The 21,865-nt window shown below is 39.6% G+C and overlaps 1 protein-coding gene across 3 annotated transcripts in view; it reads right to left on the reverse strand.

Moving 5' to 3' along the window:
* LOC116776818 (ecdysone-induced protein 74EF) overlaps nucleotides 1-21,865 on the reverse strand; it is a 100,084-nt gene that overhangs the window by 34,909 nt on the left and 43,310 nt on the right. For 2 of the 3 annotated variants that reach the window (XM_032670188.2, XM_032670105.2), the window contains exon 8: nucleotides 5,172-5,225. The exons of the other annotated variant lie outside the window; for it this stretch is intronic. In XM_032670188.2, the coding sequence (XP_032526079.2) occupies nucleotides 5,172-5,225 (54 nt within the window). The remainder of the gene's footprint in view (nucleotides 1-5,171; nucleotides 5,226-21,865) is intronic. 3 annotated transcript variants of the gene reach the window in all.

Below are 21,865 nucleotides of genomic sequence, written 5' to 3' on the forward strand. Positions count from 1 at the left end.
CATCTGTATCGATCATGTAGGCATGTATAATATGTGAGGGAGTCCAAACACCGCCCACCCAATAAGACGGAGATGTCCAGCGACTCCAACTTCTATCTAAGATGCCGGAGCCGGTATCGCGGGTCAGCTGTTATCTCATTAGATCGGTTGTCGACCCCGGGGGAGCGCCGCTGTCTTATCGGAATTATTATTAAGGAAAATTTACATAATCTCCTTTCAAGGTGAAACGTAGAGTCGACGGAACGACTCCCAATGATATTTAGGATTGAGTTAATGCATACAATGAATATAGCACCAGCACCAGCTTCCTTAAGACATATTCGTCTGACGGGTGTCGTTCTGTTTTGGTATTAAAATTGTAAAACGTCCTCCAAGCGACCTCGGTCACATCAACAAAGAAAAACGTCAAAATATAAAATTAGGCGTCTTAATGTTCACAGAAAACATTTTTGCTTGTGTTATATTGGCGAGGATCAGGTTTGGAACCGTTCCAAGGAGAAGTAGAAACCGCCGGAGACTCTTAGCGTTATAATAATAATAACTAGAGATAATGATAGTAGAACATACATTGTTACAGTTGAACTTGAGATAATTTGGTAATTATCAAATATTTACGACGTCGAATAATATGCGATAGTAATGTATGGTTCATGGGCGGGCCTGCACCGTGACCTGGGTTCGCTCACGGTGGGACACTCCAAACATTTACCATAGTTAGCGAACTCATAAATATGGTAGGGAGATTGATACTTGTACTTTGTAAGTGAACGTATTATATGGAAGTAGCTAGCAGCAGCGGTCTGTAGTTACATGCCTATATTGGTTTTAGCTTAAGAAGAGTAAATAAGAAATGTATTTATTTATAGTGGTTTCTAATTGGACATAGAAAATATTGTATTGTCATCAATTTTTGCCATCACCGTTACAGTAGTTCATACATCACATTATAAATGCAGCTATCACAACATCTCATGCCGGTCAGTGGAGTTGTAAAACAGTTCTATTGAGAATATAAAGCGAGTCGTCGCGGTCATAAATAAGCTTTTTATAAGAGGCTCCTTGTATTGAATACATGAAATTATACAACTATAAATAGAAACGTCAGAAAAACTAGCGAGCAACGGAACTTCAACGATAATACTATACAAGTGAGCTGTGAGGGTAGGATCGGTTTAATTCTTAAATCATCAATCTTTCTCTTCCTCCGTCAATTTATCCGTGAGTGAGAGTGACCGCTGTATACGGAGAGAGAGTGGGAGGGAAAGAGACGCACGATCCGGTGGCGGTATCCAGTAGATCCTCGCGATCGGATACTCGTTACGACTAATGCAATTATAAGACTTGACTCGTTTGAGTATGAAATTTTTTTAATATTCTTTTCATTAAATGTGAACCAAAATAATTATAACTGTCATATAAAAGTTCCAGAACGTCTATTACTGCCTCGTTGACAATAATTTAAGTGTGTCATTGATAGATAACTTTTGAATGTTACTCGAAACCTTGTAATCACTAACACGTCCACGTTTCTTTTTATCACCAGATGTAATTATTATTTGTTTAACAATAATCTATAACGTTTAGTGTGTCCGTGCCCCGGCGTGTTTCCGAACACACATCGCATCAAGTGCAGTCGTTGGACGGACTCAAGGTTACACACACACACTCGCCCGCCTGTAATTGGCAGCGATTAGCACAGGAAGACTGGTTGTTGTTATTTTTTGTAATATAAATAGTATACCTATCCGGTGAAGGCGCCGGTTGGATTAGGTTATGTTTGGTTACTTCATTCTTAAACTAATTGGCGGCCATTTTAGTTTCGCGACGGAGGCGTTTACAGTTGTCGCGATGACTTTTTTGTTTTTGTTTGTCCTCTCGTCTGCTGCGTTTAATACGCACATATCTCTGATCATGTTTGACCATTCCAATAAAATAAAAATAATATATGACGAAAACAAAATATTAGTATCTATCTATTCGATCTCGGACTTCTCGGACCGTAGACTGTAATAAACCATAGACAATTATATTATTTTATAGATAGTATTCGTAACATTGTTCTGGAATGTAATATCGAGTCCTACTTTACAAATAAAAGGCTTAGTAACAGACGCACGATACCTGACACAGAGTGTTTACCGAAATGAAGTGTTTACCTCCTCACGGATGGACTCGGAGTCGGAGACGGACAAAACAAACCGAGATATCACAACCCTTCTAACTATTATCGATTTAATTGAGAAATGTATTATAAGCGACTAGTCCGAAACCGCGGTCTCGACTCTCATACATCGTCATACTTGACACAAATAAACATTATTACAAAATCCAATAGAATAACATTCAAAACATACTAAGCATATCTCAATTTGACTTTGTCCGAAGCAGTTCATATAGTACTATTAGTCAATGATAACGCTTTAGTACAATCCATATATCATGTTGTCTGTACGTCTACGTCACCACAACATATATTCGGCGACGGGTCCACCGGTAGCTGATAGCACAGTGTTCTCGTGATCCAGTGATCTCGTGGTGGTGCGACAGCGTGTCGTTCTGAGATGCACATCACAATGCAGCGAGAGAAAAAAGCGCGGTAATGACTGCATTTTCACTTACGAGAGGTGTATAGATAGTGAAAACAGGTAAACAGAACGAGTTACGATACGTACGGCGTGCAGCGCGGGGAAAGTGCTGCGGTTCATTATTAATATATCTTTACTGACACCGGGATATTCTCCCAGCACTTAATTCACGTTCATATGTTTCAGCCTGTTAAAATCTCTAATGACTTATTTATATTTTAAGGCTTAAATAATTCTGTTTATTGAACGTAGTTGTGGAGCTGTTCGGCCGACTGTACCAGTCGCTGGTCGTGTTTTTGCACGTCAGCGAAACTGAAAGTGGAAACCGGAGCAATTATGACATTGTTTTATAGAAAAACTGTCGTGAGAAGAAAAGGAAAAGCACTCAGTGGCATGATATAGTAGGGAAATAGATATTGATGGTATCGATTGGAGTGAGCTGTGAGACACGGGACAGGTATGCAGGGGTGTTCAGATAGTCGATGAGGTATACGACGAAGCATACGGGGTCGAGCGCTAGCGACGAGGGATGTCGTGAAAACGGTCGTACATTTTCAATATGAATGATATTTTTCTTCGAGCTCTTGTCTTCGCTCGGGATCGATATGGAGCGATATGTATTCGTGTCGCGTATGTTAAAATAACACTACTTAACATTATTTTTGCGGAGAAATGTGACCGTTTTAACCGCAGTCACCTCGCCGACCTACAAACGATATTTCGTATTGCATAACGAATAACTTAGAATTAAATAAAAAACTGTTTTTGAGGGATTAATACCTCATTCAGACGAGCTGCTGCCGTCTCTCACGGAACGTGACTCCGACTGTTAGTGGAATCTTCAAACATGCAAGATTTGTGTAAATCTGTTAAAAACAACACTGATTCGTACTAAACTGTTGCATGTCTGTGGCTACGATTCTTACTTGTAAGTAATAAAATTAATTTTCATGTCGGAAAAGAAAAATACTTGTATTTTTATCAGAGCTCCACCTACGCTTCTTCGTGCCTCTGAAATGTAATTTTTTATTACGGATTCTTTATATAGTTAAGAACCAATGCAGTACTTTTACTGTTGATAACCTGCGGCGCTCCTAGTGCGTCACTAGATACGATCTCTAAGTCATTACAATATTATTTACTGTTGAGTCTATGTGAAGTTAACGCGAGCCGTGTTCCTCTGAGTGTAATGTTTGTAAATACATCACTATGAATATTGTAGAACGTTAAATCATTATCCAGATACATGGAGAGAGGCGGCCTTACGAGGGCTGTGTTTGTTGAATAAATAACGTAGACTCGTACAGCCTGTGGGCTACAAGGCCTCCGAGAGGTACGTCTAGACTGTAATCTATTTAGGATACCTAATTATTACCATAATTTATAGAATTTCTCAGTGAGTCGCAAACATAATCAACGTAATGAAGTCCAATTAGAAATATAGTGAATTTAGATCTCATTATATATTTATTTACATTAAACTATTTTTTTTCGTATTGCTACGTGTATTTTATTATTAAAGAAGAAGCTACATACCCCCGACGTTTCAGTTACTATGCAGCAAGCGTGATCACGGACAGACTAGGTGGACGACATGTGGACGAGACGACGTCTCAGTTAAGGTTGCGTTTAACAGTTTAAATCGAAGGTATTATAAGTAAGATGAAGACGAAAGGAAAGAGGAACGAAACGTCCCAGTTAAATGAGAGTCTCGATATAAGATGAAACATACGGGAGATGAAGACGAATCTAAAATACGTGTCATATTAATAGCCTTATATGTAAAAAAATTGTTACAAAACGATCTTAAAGTAGGTTATAAGTCCTGTGACGATGTCTTAATCGCTCTCCTAACATCCGAGAAGTCTCCGATGTCGGTAGTAAGTTGACGTCACAATGTAAAAGTGTGTCAGATCTGCAGCGTGCGTATCTCAGGAGATGTCTTCATCGGTGTTGTTGTGTGTTCAATGTCTAGTTTCCGTGGCCTAGCGGCCGTGCAGAATGCACTTTCTTCCTGCACACACAGACATAGCGTGTACGTCTTACACCCAACACTCACACACACACAGACAGACTCGTATACGAAAGTTGTCAATGGACCGCGGCTTCTTTCAGAGCTAGTCCGAGCAGTCGGTCGAGGTTTTAATATTTCAGTTTGTTTAAAGTCTCCGATATACCGTCATGAACGTCTTTAGCTGATTCAGCTCTACGTACATATATATATATATATTGAAAAATTAAAATATTCTATATGTGAATACTGGAGGCTAAATAACAGAACACTAATATATGTATGAGTACCGCCGCGAGCTGAATCCCGACGATGAAATTCTGTCAGATATTCAGGGCTGCGAGAAAACAGTCTCAGACATGTACAGCGAAGGTCGCGCGGAGGGTTTGTCGCTGTTCCAGACAGGCCTCCTTGTACCAAATTAACGACCCATGTACACTGTACTCATGTACCGAGCCAACAGTCCACACGTCTATGAAGAGTCGAAGTTCAACACAGCCTTTGTAAAATATTAACTATGACTGCTGGAGCGTTTGCGTGTAAATAATTGTCCTACACTACATGTGTAGACTCACCTGTTTGCTCTCTAAACTGTTCGTAACGATTCTGAAGTAAGACGTAATGTTTACCTGAAACAAAATATGTCTCATCAGTTTGGTTGTAACAGAAATACACAGAAATACACGTGAAAGACCCCGTCGTTTCCAGTTATCGTAACTCTGTATAACACAGAGACAGCGCCCACTCGAACAACTGATCTAACGTTATATATATAATATAAGGTTTCAATGAGCGTGTAACGTGATTTATTTTCTGTAATCGTAGTGCTGGATGTAGTGCCTTTGCCTTGTCATAGACCTGGGTTCCTTTGAAGACTTTCTCGGGTCTCCCGTCTCCCGTCTGGATACAGGATTCCCCTCATCATCGAAAGATCATACATATAACATTTAACCGTGTTAGCCGCCAATGATATTAATCTCTTCGCACAACAAACGAATCCATCGAATAATTTGTACTACATGGAAATTTTAATTTAAGCGTCCTGTGGTTTATACTTTGAAATGTCAGTTGTTTTATGGCCATCTGGATGGAAGTATGGAAATGAGGAATTCTTCGAAATAATAGAAGAGATAGTGAAGAGCGTCTCCTTACTTATGTTATCACAAACAGGTCGACAGAACTCTTTATACGAGAATTGACTTAATAATATAACGAGCAGTACACAGTATCTATGTAACTCGCATGTGCCACAGCAGATATACTGTACCGACTCTTAGTAACAGCGCTCTAATATGGCGACGCTAGCATTTACAGTTACTTGGAATATTCCTGAGACCTCGAGTCCTTGAAATGAAAATCCGGCGAAATATAAAAATAATAAAAAAGTAATTCTGAAACAAATTTTGATACGTTATTATGAAAACGAACGATCATAGAGGAGTGAGGCCCTCACGACAAATATATGGGAGACGTGGAGCGCTCGCTAGTGTGGAGGTCGCACACAGGGACAGGCTGTGGAGAGGGGGCGGGGGAGGGAGACGGAGAGGATTTTTGGAGGTTCCAGGGGTGTAGACGGAGGGTGAACGGCCTCCCGGACGACCTTCAGACGGAGGGCGGTGGGCGGGCGTCTCGGAAGACTCTCCGCAGGGTAAGGAACGGCTGTTGTGCACGTCTGGGACACGCCGCCAGGTTCAAGGGTTAGCGGGATGGGATCATAGCATTACGTATCATTGATTCCATTTCAAGGAGTTTAAAATGTACCAACATCACTGCTGAAGAATACTTTCATTTATAAATTTCTTACAATTAGTATGAAGAAATTTTCATTATTATCTGACGTTTGTGCTCCTGACAATACGTAACCAAGGGGTGAGGATTACACAGACTAATACTGATAACTTTGAATGTCATGCGGTTTTGATCTGAAGCTCGACTGACGGGTCAGTTGAGAACCATGGCCGGCATCAGGGAGAACATGGCGGGAGTGGCTTCTGATAAAGGGATGGTTTTAAAAATAAAGAGATTCGGCAGGAGTACCCTTCACAGGAGAGATGTGGCGGAAAACAAACAGACACACAGTACAACAGTATGTTTGACACACACACACTCACAGGCGCGGCCGGCTATGTACAAGGCTGTGTGCACACTCACGCACACTCGCAAACATTCACACACTCTCGCACATTTACATAAATTATTATTCCCGTCTAATTCGTCCCGACCGACCAAGGACGAACCTAGCGATGCCGGGAGACCTGGAAAGGCCTAACTCTCCGATCTAGCGACAATCGCTCTTAGCCGCACAATTTAGAGCTCAATTTCATATACATTATTATCGTCATATACCCTTCTGAAACAGCGACTCGGAGCTTCGAAAGCGAAATTTATACCTGACGTTCGTGTCGAGGAAATTCGTGTTTTGATCCCCGCCGATAAGAACGGTATTCGATCGACGGCGGGAGGTGAGAGGGAAGATGGGGACGGAGCACTGTGTCAGAGGGAGACGGAGACAGAGCGGTCCGTGACCTATCCTACTCACGAACCACGAGTCCCGCCAGTCCCGGAACATCGCAGTTTAACAAGTCGTCTAGACGCCCGCCTCTGTGTGCGTCGTGTGTCTGTTTGTGTGTGGGTGTGGGTGTGTGGGTGAGCTGTCGGCACGGGCCCGCCGGTGTGTGGGTGTGCTCGGCGGTGGATGAGTGCGTGTAAATTATTAATTACCCCGCGTTTAGGGAGTACTCGCGTTAACCCGACAAATGGAGTCGTCACGCTCATAACTGACGGCTTTATGTAAAAATGGAGAGAAAAATGGGTCACGAGGAGCTACATAAGGAACTCTACATAACACGTCCCGTGAATATGTAATGATTACAAGTGAACATGGAGCACGACGCAAGGAAAGCGTCCGACACTGGAGGTCTGACCAAGCTCATAGACAGAGATGATTTCCTAACATACGCGTTTTTAAAGTTATATTATATTAATTGTTACGTCGCGCAACCGAACACTTGATACTATCAGTAACATAGTAAGTAGGTACATGCCGTGTTCCTGGTCCGCCTCGCACACTCTGGTCCGATATATTCTCTACTGTACAGGAGACCACCCTGCCTGGAGGCTGTCTCTACAGCATCAGAAAGTCCCTCAGAAGGGAGTGATTCCTTGTATTCCTATGAATCAGTTCTCTCTGATTTCCTAATATATATTATTCTGTTATTTTTCAATATTTCAGGTAATACGATTTTAATATAAAGACAATATTGATTAAAAAACCCTTCGTCGTGTTCATTCTGAATGATATGATACAGGTTGTAAGTTGTTTTAATATATAATGTCCTTTTAAATTGTATCCCGAGTTATATAAAAATAAATGAACATATTAAAATAAGACAAAGCAAATAAAGTCACTCGCGTTCTCAGACCAAGTGAGGTCATATACATATGAAAGTATGAAATTTGAATTATTTCTGTGTGGAGCGTGACGTCACGGAAGGTCAATAAGTCATCGATGAAAATTAGAGTTCAGCAGCTAGTTCACAAAAACCACCGCTCCCAAGAAACTACAGCTTTGTGTGGATACACGGACTGACCGACGGCTATGAGCTTAGTTCGATTCAGTGCGCTTAGTGCGAGTCTGCATGGTCACCCTGCACACGTAGCCTTAACAGTTTTTCATTCATAAAACTTTACACATTATAGTCTAAACCGAGGTAACTGAATGTGTAACCGGAAACGAGATACCGTCCGTGTGTAGGTTGACGACGAAAACTCAGACTAAGCACACGAGTTATGGATTAATCAAATCTCTTTGGGAATATTTTAGTACGAACACTTTCTAAGAAATGCTATAAAAATAAATTCTAAATTATGTTAACAAAATTAAATATTCGTTAATATATAATCCTCCAGACTTTACATTCGGTGATGTAAATTAATTTATCAATTTGTCGGACGTCCTTGTATGTTATATACAAGGGATGTGTTCACCTGTAGTCGGAGTACACGCGAGTGTTTCCACAGACAGGGCTGGTTATACTGTAAGGATGTGTTTCATGAGTGGTGACTGACTGTAGTAGTGTTGCTGGAGTCAGCGTCGCACGAGGGTGTAACTCACTGACTGTGTGCTTTATACTTGACGATGCTGTCAGATAACAGATACCTATATCTTGTTATTAAGTAAGATTTGTAACAAGCTCATGTGTGAATTGTTGCTGCAAGGCTTTTTTAAATATGATGTATAATGTATATATCCGTTTTCAGACGTCATCTCAGGCGGGATGGTGTGTGTGTGTGTGTGTGAGTGTGTGTGTCTGTGTTTGTGTGTATTGTTCTGTTAGTATGAACATAACTAGCGGCCCTAAACAAACATGAACCGGACATCTAATATTCAGGAGGCTGACTCTCATCCACTAAGCAGACCACTTATGGAAATATACATTTTGGATCAAACGCACATATACATATATACACACAGACACACACACACACACGCACACACACACACACGCACACACACACGAACACACATTTATTGATTACTAACGGTCTTCTTTAATATAGATATGTATATTCCACCGAAGTTCAAAAATAATTTGTCTATTTTAATTTCATTTAATACGAACATTTTTTTCCTTCCCAACTTCTTCTTTCATATAAGCTTGTGTCAGATCTGAGTATTATTATATTAAAATAGTGTCCCAGAAGGTTCTATAGTTAAACGCGATGTTAACTAATATTGGTTCTGTGTTAATTGGTTCAGTATAAGTTTTTAACAGAACTCAGCGGTGTGCAGGAAGGTCGACGGTCGGACGGGGCGGGGTGAATGTCATGCTGTAACGAGACCTCTGACTCCACAGACTACTGACTACTGACTACAGTGTGTTGTAGCAGACAGTAGTCATCAGCAATATCAAAGACTTCCGTCTCATGCCTCTTTCATTTATAAGAAATGGCAGAACCTCTTTGTTTAGCCAAGCGTAATAATAATAAGAGCAATGAAATATTCGTGATGTTAATGATGGAGGAGTGGTCTTCCAGGGAGAGTGGATCTCCGGACCTGGACAGGTGTACACACATACTGTTACGTGTATAACATTACACGTACACATATTACAACAAGTCGTATATTTCCGGATGTGTGTGTGTTCTTAGTATTATTATTGTTTCTGTTTCGTTAATTTGAAGTATGAACAGGAGTGCCACAGGGGGTGATGGCAGAATGACCTCTACGGTTCAAAGGTCGAGCTACGGCGTAGAGGACGGTCTACGGACAGCTACGAAACTCACTCGGAAACTCGGCAGTGCAACGACACGCCAGCTTAGTACGAACACGACTTGTATATTTAGCGGAGCTACATATATGTACATTAAACATTTTATTAAAGTGATATTATTTTTTGTAGTGGGTGTGATCATAATATTAGTAGTGCTGGCACTACACTTATGAAGTAGCCAGTACGAGTAGTGTCGCATCGTCAACAGCGCGCCGTTTGTATCTATCTACATGTGTCAGAGTCCAGACGAAGGTTCCTCAAGGTCGTCTGCGGCCCCCGTCCTCCGACACCTGGCCCGCTCCTAACTTCGACTACTTTAAACATTTATTACAAAATCGCTTCATAATTATTTAACGGGTCGCGTCCCTTGTTGCCTAGCTCTTAATTATATAGACGAGGTCTCAGAACGCTGTTAACTACTATTCTTCGACATTGTTCGAGTACACTTTGATTATAAAACTATAATAATTAAAGCTGATGTTAATTTTTTTTACTTAGCTTTATTTATACCTAATGCTGTGAATAACGTGTACGTTCTGTAGCCCGTTGTTTGTAGACTGTGTTATTTATTGTGCAGTCAGTTAAATGTTAACCGCGTAAAGCTGAGCTGCAGTCATTCAGATTTCAATATGGCGCGGTGGATACTGGATGCGTTGAACCCTGGTGATGGGCGGCCCCCCCAGGCCCCCGGGCCCCCGGTCCCCCCGGGTGCCTCCCAGGCCGCTCGTCCTCCAGACGAACAGTCAACGACTCCCTGGTGTTATGCACGGTCTAATGTAATACAGTATCTGTATTATTTAATGAATGTTACTTCATTATTATTAAATATTATCTTTGAGGAGTTACTCTGTTCATTAGACGAACCCTCCCTTAATGTAATGTTTTCGATACATAACATTGACGTCCAACGAGACGCGTTCTTGGCATGTCAAGTGACTCGTTACATCTAATCGCTTCCTTTTATTTAATATCTACTTTTCCTTTGACGACTTATAAACATTAAGAAAACACATTACCTATTCTTTAAATCTTATGAATGTTGGTAAATTATTATATGTTTTCCTTTAAAAATGTATCGCTCGAGAGACCTAGTCCATGAAGGAACATATTTAATTCGGTTTTTATATCTGTGGAAGGTGTCAGGTGATGACATCCGTACAGAGCAGCGGCGGGTCTGTGGGGCGGGCGGAGTGTTAATGCTGTAAACGAGTGTCGGTCGTGTCCTCTAGACGGCGAGAGCGTCGGCCTCCGCTGACGTCCTTCAGGGTTCCTAGACTCCGCCACCAGGAATAGACCTCGCGTTTTATATAATGAAACATCAGGTCATCTAACTCGCAACTATACCGTCTTACGTTATTCCACAACAATATTGTGTTATAGTTGTCAAAAGATTAATGTTTCTTTATACAGTTTGGATGTTAAGAAATAAACATAATTAAAAACTATTTTAACTATGCGCGTCAAGTCGGGGGAGAGAGGGGAAACTTTGTAACTTTGATATATGTTGTACGAGTATGTTATATATACATATAACTGTGAAACAAGAACAACTTACTGGATTTTATTGTTTGGTATTAATATATGAGTGGTTTGTTCGTCTGTTTGTTAACGTTGAAGCATAGATACTGTAGATATATGTATTTTTAGCTAAAAATCTATTCGAGATTCGATTTGTTCTATTCCCATCGATAGCTAAAAAGTTGAAGCGAGGTTTCCACCCAGGCGATTAATATTAAACTTCTCAGATAATAACTATCTCTTTTTACACTTCTACGTGTGTAATTAAAACTTTGTATTCCTTAGTTTTTCATATGTATGTGGCTATATTTTCTCTTAATCAAGTCGTTTGTCAAACTTTGCCGTAAAGGTTTATAGAATAGTATTGTCAAAAACTGTAATAGTCAGACTTCCCGTACTAATAGTGTGCGTGGTTATAAAATAATCTTTGATGACGGTTGTCGTTAACGTAGACAAGTAAATAACGTTTTTCAGCCGGCCTCCCGTGTTATATGTGATCGGTAACACACACTTAACCTAATCTGACATTAAAATGTGCCATATGCCGTGTGTTATTTAGCGAGAAATGTCTCAATATCTGTAACGAAGTGAGTAACAGCTCCCGGCCAACAACTAACAAATAGAGGAGGTAATTGCGATAGTAATGAAGTGTTAAAATTGAATAATATGAGTGGCCTTGCAGACGTTCCGTTAAAGTCTCAACAGATAAACGAGATTGGCGAAGACGGCCTCTGTCGGCTGCTGAACCCGCTATGTGGGTCAATGCAGCGCTCTGACGTCACGCCCTCACTAACACACGGACTATCGCAGCCGCACTCCATATATACAATGATATCTCTGTATGACACAACACTATTATGTCCTATTTATAATTTTAATGTCCTAAGTGGTTCAATCTAAACATTACGTTTTGTTTCACGTCTTCCTTAAAATCCGTTTCGATATATTTAGAACAATCATTGTATATATATATTTCCTATTAAAATATTATCAACAGTCTTATCCATAGCGTGCTGTCCCAGAAGCTGAACATATATCAGTACTCGCGTGCGATGCATTTCAATTTATACTAGTGACGCAACCCGGCTCCGCTTACGACATTTATATTTTCTTTATTTCCACTTGAGCTTTAATAACGGATCAAAAATAATATATGTTATATAAATAATGTAGCAGATTTAAACTGAAATACATTATTTTCAATAGTCCTTTCATATTTTCCTCAACAATAACAATATTCAGAGTATTTCATTGAAACAAAATTTAAATGTATTGAGAAATATGATGTGTTGATTCATTTTGTTGTTTATAAGACTCTCGTTAACAAATTTAATTATTTGTCTGTTTGTTGTTCATTGTATTTTATATTATATTTGTTTAATTGTTAGGTTTTTTTATTCTGAACTATGGTAGCTCGTTTCTATTGATTAGATTGTAGTAATCGTCAGCGCGCCGTTTTAATGTATAGCTTTAACAAGCATATGCTCATAATAAGAAAGGTTCTAAAATAAATAAATCCATAGAAAAATCGCTCGTAACATTCAACCGTAGCTCTATTTACGGAACTGTACAGAAATGTTAAGACGATTAGTAACATGCGCCATCTCTGTTACGACACCAGAAGTCATAGCGGTTTCGTAATCGACCTTCCGAATATTTGGAAACGGCGGAGAACGTTCAACTATTATATAGAATATTAAAATTAAAACATAGATGGGAAGGAAGGAAACCGCAGCCGCAGCCGCAGCAGTCCGCAATCCGACTAAGGACAAAGATCACCGCCCTCGCGAGGTCGGAACATGTAAATGCAACTCTCAAGGCGCTCGCCCTAGATTCTAAGCCGATCACGCCAGCGACCCGCCATCGACCTTATCGCCAGCTATTTAGAACACGTTTTCGCTCGAAGCGACCACAGTCGTATCCGATTCGATCGATCGCTCGCTTGCAGTCGTGTGATTCCTTATTCCTGGTGTGATAAGGTCGTCATTGCCACCGCCGCTGCAGCCTAGAGCCGGCGACACGAATGCTCCTTTTTAGTCTAATGGCTATAAAAAATGATTGGCCATATTGAATCCGTTCAGAGACATCGTGATTTTTATTCGGCGAAATAATATTCTGTTGTTTTGCAACATATGAGATGAGTTCCGAGAGAACGCTCGCATGATGCTATTTGCGTGGTTACTTTTATCCGAAGGTCGTAGTTCCACGTAAGACATTCGTTGACTCCGTGGAGCAAAGTTCTCAAACCCAGTAGTGTTTGAGGTCAGTATGTGTGGTCGTGCCTTTCATATTGGTGTATGTTATGTCAGCGGCGCACGCGCAGCCCGCGTCCTGTCCCACATACGGAGGTGAACCGGTCCTAATGCACCGATCGAGATCCTTACCTTCGAAATGATCCTAATTTGACACAAATCACCTATAGCTTTGTCACTGACGAACAATTTATAATATGTGACTGTATTTTAAGCTTTTATGCTTCAGACATTTTTAGCAGGACCGCTACTTGTAATGACTTAGCTTGGCGACGACATAATAAGTATCACTGTCGTTGAGGACGGCTTTATCCTGAGTTTGACTTTTGATTATATAATACATACATTCAGCGAGAACAGTTCAGCGGAGGAAGTTCCGAAGGGTGGACTTTTAAACCAATCAGTACACATTCAGGCTACGTCTGCTTAATAACCTTAATGGGCTACACTCTGTCTACTTCTCCTCTATAACGATACGTGGTACAGCATTTAAAGATACTGAAACTGGCACTTTCCTGGCTGTAGTTTTGAGGCTTGGCATTTTTTAATGAAAGTCACCTATAGACTGTTATTCCGGGTATATTTTTTGCCACACTAAGGGTGTTAAAGTTGACGTTTAATGAGTATATTCCAGCTAACGACAACATTTAACATGACGCGAAGCAGTTCACGAGGAAGGCGGGAAGACACAGACAGAACTCTCAATCACGACACCGAAATATGCCTTAACCGGCCAACTCACTCGATCTAGTTCTCATATAGATTTGAATGCATCAAGTTTGGCAAAATTAAATGTTTAGATATCAATGTGTACTGGTAATTGTTATAATGTATTATATACAACCATGTATCTTTATTAATAATGACATGTTGTTGCACAAACTTGAAAGTCCAGAACGTACGAAAATAAACGGACACATAAGTTGACCGGACATGTCGTGTTGCGACATGGACCTTGGACGAGTGTGTGTGTGTGTGTTTGATACGAGCCTGTGGCCTGTTGCATGTACCGTCCGCAAAAAACATACTGAACTAGTGCACAGTAAACAAACATGAACCAACCATCTATAGGATGTTGTGTTACAATAACGGCTCATCGCTTATATATGATGCTCGCGCTTCTGCTGTTACATAAAAAATAATTTGCAGCTGTAACTAAAACGATATAACTTTTGAACACACATAGGTTCATGATCAGGAGATTACAGTAACAATGAGAGTGTATTGAGTGATCGGTAAACATTATACAAGAAAATTTTTAGCCGTTTACTGAAAAGTCTATGTAAGGGTTGTGAGTGATGGTTTAACTGATAAATGGTTAGTATTTAACTAGTCGCTGGAAGTTGTAATATTGAAAAAAAATTTACTATAAGGATGGCCTGGTTATTTAAAATTAATACAATACTTGGTACACACGAAAGTTGGTTACCAAGTCCCGCGAGAACTACCCTATCTATATAAATGTTATTTTTTATTAAGATATCTGTAACTTGAATAATAAATACGACATGGTGTTCTTTACTCGACAGGACTCGCGAGGGAAGCCGGGGGTAAATCGAGTATCGTACAGAAGTAATACGATCGTTGACGTTAAGGCATTTATAAAGAAAATTATGAGTAAGATTGTATTATGGTAATGTAGCCGAAGGATGTGTTTTTGTCATTTTTCCTCTTCGCCTGACCCGCGGTTACGTTTTTAACGAAATTTATCAACCAGATTTTCTACTAGAAGGACCATTAAATGAAAAGAATTTCCCAAACTTCCGACGAACAGACAGAACAAATTAAAATGTCGAGTTGAGTGTTATCGTTTTGTGTAAAAATTATAATAGGATAATAAGTATATGAAATAATATTAGAAAATGTTGAAGCTTGCAACCAGTGGATCTTCGAGCGACATTGTAGCGTCGTATTCACATAGTTTTATCGAACATTCAAATAATAATCACCCACATAGTGTGTGGTGCGAGTGCGAGCGAGCACTCATCTACTAGGTCACTCATTATGTAACTCCAATCTGCGCCGGCACAGATTTTCCGTCCGGCCATGACACACATGGGACAAGTGCACTGTACTGTCAGCCAAATTATATATATGTAGGATACATTAGATCACATACGGTCCGACTGACATGGTGTATACATTACATTACTTACTGAACCGCTGCTCGACTTTACTCACCTGGAAAGACGAAAAAAAATGGTTAAAACAAATGATTTACTAACGGTCCGGAGAAATTATTCACTAGGGCAGTTTGTTTTTGCGATAATTCCTCATAATATTGGGTCACTTTTAAAGCCGCAAAAACTGTCGAACACGACACTAAAATTCATATAATTGGTTAGCGTGAAATTTCCTAGCATTCCCTTCAGTGGGCGTCAACGGATCTAATAGAGCGTGACAAACAAACACACAGCCCCGGACAGCAGCGTGCTCTAAACATGTGGTGGTTGTTTGCGAAAACCACACCGTTAATTTTAACCTTTAAATGATGTGTCGAATGTGGCGGCCACATTTTAATTGGTATCATATCCGGTAGGACAGCAATGTAACTACGGCGTTAGTAGAATCGAGTTACATCAGATTATCAATTGATTATTGCCCTTGTGAATCAAAAACATTTAGATGCGTTTATTATATTTGTCCAGAGAACGGTCGTCGGTGTCCGGCTACTAGCGAAGTGTTTAACGAGGCGATGAATATTCAATAACAACATATTAATTAACAAACAGAGTTACGTCGTAAAGAATTTGAAAAGGCTTAGAGACCAGTTCGCATCTTATATGAATTGTGGTTATTCAAACATTATTTTTATAATAATACGATATATGAATTATATTTTTTATTGTTTTACACAAATAATAGTGACAGCTCTCATCTCAGTGACACAATGAACATTGTATTGTTCGTATATTATTTAACTTAGAGTTGACAATAAATCAATAAAACATATAAATAACCTATTTATCAACATTGCATATATCAAGATATTGATGGACCAAACACACACGTGTTTAAACGGAGACGAAGATACGAGTGATTATAAAAACATATTAATGATGAAGGGCAGCGACACGACATACGGGCGGAGAAGTCTTAAATCATAACCGCTGCTAATGAAGTGGAAACCTTACAAGACGCTTCCCATACTTTAGATGTTTCCCTGCTCGAGCGTGGCTTGTTTACATACATAAGAAAATACTTCTGATGTCTTTATTATCACGGAGAACTCGTCCACCTCTATCTCTATCTCTATTTCTAGGTACGTGTTTCTATAATATTTTCTTTACATTTCAACTGAGTTACATTAACCTGGCACCGAGACTGAGATGTGTCATGTTTAGTTGTATTATAATAATGACAGTCGTATCCGCGCTCGGTACATACAAGTTTCCACACTGAAGGGAACACCCCAACATTCACGTATTGCTGTGTTAAAGAGGAACAAACAGATAAACTTTTAATTTATAGTAAAAAGTTGTAGCATCGTTTCTAAGGGAGGCTGTTTTCAGAAACGCAATCTTCTCAGTACGCATTCGGATAAAGATATGGTATTTTTAATAATATTTGATTGTTTTATACAATATCGATTAACAAAGTAGCATGTCGTCGATCACGTCGGCCTGGTGTAGGTTGTTCTGTCTGTTCCAACAAACCTCCTAGATCGGTTTTATCCCATCAAATTATTCGTCTATCAAATATTTTCCTGACATCCATTAATGATATTTTTTTTAAGAGCTGTGTGTCCTGACCGAACGTAGATTGGAAACACTATACAAAGTGTTCATAATATTATTCGATAAAGTCCTGATCTCGACCTGCATCAGGCCGAGCTCCGGTATCTGAACACCAGCATCAGCTTCACAGATAGACAGACCTGTTTGCTGGTCAGAAATGATTTTCCTAATGTATAAATATGTAACAGTAAGTGTTGTGACATCTCGATGTAACCTACACACATACAGTTAAGTAGTATTCGTTAAATTAATGAAAATGGTCCAATGACTGTATTAGAATACATTCGGCTGTCCGTTACGGCTACACGCGACTTAACAAACATACATCGCAATCAGTTAAAGAGAGGACAGACCGTGATACCTCGCTATACGGCAAAGGTAATAATTTGTTCATACGCAGACATTTCTGTTTCAACGAGGACGCGCTGTGGTAAGTCATCAGGATTCGTTTAGAACAACCTGTATGTTTGTCTGGTTGCACGGATACATCACGTTGCGCCGATCGTTGTCGCTATCGCAAACGATAAACGTATTTGAAAAGTTATCTCGAGTCTTATAAACTTCTCAATAGTTACTTGAGTCCTTCGATCACTAGATATAGTCTGCATTGTGTCATATAATGTATTGTGAAGGGACTCAGCGGAGCCTTAACAGAAACGCTCAAATCTCAAAGAATGAAAAGAGATTAAAATGAGTGTATCCGATCGACCTAGATCAGTCCGCAGTGAGTCGAGTTGCGACACGCGCTTCCCTAATTCACTATTATACTTGCAGTGACTCTTGATGACCCCCTGTTTGTACATCTGTAATGTATGCATGTGAAGAGATCTGTGTCCACCTCACTAAATCATTTTTACTAATACTTTGTATTCACGGCGAGTAGTCAGACGTCCGTTAGATGTATCTGATGTTAGTCAGCGAAAATCTTTGAGTTTAATGGCAAAGGTAATACACAGCGCATGATAGTTTGTGTCTGATGGGGAAGAGTCGTGAGACGTCTCGCTGAAAATAAAAGCCAATGCAGGTCTAGATTCTTTGACGATTCACACTTTGTTTTAATTAGTTTAAAACATTAATACAAGCTTCGAACCCCCGGCACAGCGACTGGTTGCAGTAATTAGACTAAACTAATATTTATCGGCGGCTTTACGTGACATAATTACATTATTTAATATATCACAAACAATCTGTCTATGTGTAACGTACTCGAGGGTAATTCAATTTGAGCTCCGGCCATAAACTAGTGGAGATACTATCAGCACGCTCTCCACAGCATGTCGGTGTGTATGTGTGAGTGTGTGTGCGTGTGTGTGTGTTGCCATTGACACGAATCAGGTTGTCGTACTGCCTCAAGGAGCTCGCACAGGTTCCGTACAGGCGACTAATACAAACTTTACAATACATACGTTCAACTTATTATGCATTCATATGTTATACGTTAATCGCAGTCCGTCCTTTCAAAGACGCTTTTAAGAAAATTCAATCAGTATGATGTATTTGTCTGACGTTACTCGAACGTAATTAAGGTGATATCGTTGTCGTATAACGTTTCCGTCGACCGTCCGTACTACGTACGGCTTACGGTAGGTCAGTGTTCACACACGTACAGACACACACACACACACACACACACACACACACACGAGTCGTATCCATCACCAGTATCTTAGGACACCTTTCTAAAACAATAGGCCTTAAATATTATTTGTATTTCATAAATAATACGAGAGATTTTATCACAGAGCTAGGCATGCATTCGACATATACACTGAAGCATTTATATGCAGATTTATTAATTATATTAGTATATAATGAAGTTGTCGATAGTTGACACAGCAGTTACAAAAGACAAATGTGTCTAGAAGATACTGCCAGATCACGCGGAGATGGGTTGATGTATATAAAGTTATGTTTTGAGACGGATGTTAATAATGATGGGGATTTAACGAAGCAGATAGTGTTAACTACAATGCTGTCACAGTGAGTACAACACTCAACGCAGTGTGCTGTCGCGGAGCTACCAATGTTTTTTTGTGTGAGGATCGTTGCACTTCAAAGACAAACATATACGTTATTGATAACGGACAAACAAACATCAGATACAAGAGTCGTGGCCGAACGAACTAATACAACCCATGATGCTCGGGGATAAGGTGCACTTCAGCTTAATTATATGAATTACCGTACGAACAGTCAGCGAACAGTTAGCACCAACAAAATAAGTTACAGGGAATCGCATCTTATTCTTATTAGGGATATGGTTGCTATTCGTATGTGCTGCGGACGATGTGAGGACGAGTGTCGGCCGGGTTGTGTAAGGTCAGTTACTATACGTTTGATGTCACATTAGCATTGAGCGAATATTTGTATTAACAATAATCGTATAGTTTTGACAAAATGTATTCAGAACTAAGAGCTCGCAGAGCGTCACACCATGGGGTTATATGTAAATCTTGTGTCTTGACGAGGCTTACATCTAGTTATAGAGGATAGGGAGAACTCTCTCCTGAGAATGGTTCCGTATCTCTAGAAATATACGAACGACGAGATCCCACAGAAAGCCTGTTGTGGTAGAAGTTCTGCGCGTCGGAGAACAGAACAATGTGCTAATTTATAATATTTTTATTTATGATCTACGACGTGTGTGTGTGTGTGTGTGTGTGTGTGTGTGTGTGTGTGTGTGTGTGTGTGTGTGTGTGTGGGTACAGTCCTAGCGGCGAGTGCTATCTGTAACACTGAAAGCGAATGGAGTGCGGTGTGAGGATATTAAACGACGAAACGACTGCTGTGTGCTCTACCTTCATTCACATTATATTAAGATGTACACTTTGATGTAAAATAATAATAAGTTGCATTATATTAATGTTGAATAGTCAATAATGATAACATATTCAAATAAATGACGCATACATTATGAAATCCTTTAGAAATTTACATATATTGAAGGCGTTCCGGTTTTAATTACAACTCTCATAATCAATATTTTTCATACAGATATTGTAATATATTACATGTAGAGCACACTCCAGTTCGTGGTCCAGTCTCATCACGAACGCACGTTTCATCTGGTGTGACATAACGCACGTTACGATACACTCGAAACGGGGTCACGGCTCGAGCACACACAGGCACAGATGCACAGACACACACAGGCACAGGCAGCGTGAACCGCATCACGGATGCGCCCCAACATAGATCTCACGAAACTTTTAACTTCAATAAGCACGCTGACCGTTTATCGAATGGACCGCCCGCGTTCAACAACCACGCCATATCCATCGAGCTGTCGCCTTCTCTGTGTGTTTGCGATACGGGCGATACTCTAAACTATTTTAGGTTCAGTATCTGCGCTTAACACAAGTTCGAATCTTTTAGTTTACACGAGTGTAGCTGTTAGCCCTAATGACTTTGACAGCGTCACCGGGAGAGGGACGTTCGTATCGTTGTTTGTTTCATTTGCGAAAAAACCCACGTCAACACATGACGCTCGGAGATTCATTAATGGTTGAAGGAAATATAATAAACACGGCGGCCGTGATAACGTTATACTGAACCTACCTCCTTTTATTACGGGTCCAAGATTAAACTTTTTCTTCTTGACAATTACTTTTCTACAAATTTATATCAATGTAATGAAAATTAAATAACGAGCGATGTCATTTACATCAAAGCCTTAATAAAAATATATTATATAACCGTACCTTTTCAATTTTGAAATCAAAGTAACTAATTTGTTTTATGTTATGAATAGAAAAAAAATGTGAGTACTTTTGGATGTTTGGTAGCTTTACACGCAAAAACTGCTGAACGGGTTTTGATAGAGTTTTATAAAAATGTAGCTTTAGATATACGAATAAGACAAGCTTTGTTTTGTCCCAGAATTTCCAATAGTTTCTGCGGGATCACTGCGGTCAGTGCTGATGTCACTACCGTTTGGCTACCATGTCTATGGATTTATTACACCTATATATTTGTCTCGGAGCCCATTGTATGGATTAAAAGTAAAAATACATGCCGCATAGTTCATTATTTTTATCCGGAGAACCAGTGATCACAGTACTCAAAATAGCAGTCATCTGTGATGCTGAAAACATCAGACGACGCGCCGTGACATAACAAACAAGTTCACAATAAACGGATTAGTTAATATTGGTTATCTATTGATTTGATATTAAAGTTACAAGAAAATAGCGAAGTTGTTTTGTTATAAGAAAAACCATGTTCAAAATAAGTAGGTACTGTTGTTGTTGTCGTCAGCGTGTTGTGTGTACTGTGTGGTGATGTATTGTATCTGCGGTTTGAACTGTTCATTGTTCAACATAAAAAAATTAACTGTATTAGAATACAAACACGGGTTCTTTAAATATGACTCTAAACTTATATTTCTTAGTTTGTGCATTATTAATACTATATTAATATTATGAAATATATATATATATATATACTTGTTTTATCTTCTTCTTTATTAACTTCATAATTCTATCGAAAT

The sequence above is a fragment of the Danaus plexippus genome (assembly GCF_018135715.1).
Source record: "Danaus plexippus chromosome 3 unlocalized genomic scaffold, MEX_DaPlex mxdp_34, whole genome shotgun sequence".
Classification (NCBI taxonomy): Eukaryota; Metazoa; Arthropoda; class Insecta; order Lepidoptera; family Nymphalidae; genus Danaus; species Danaus plexippus.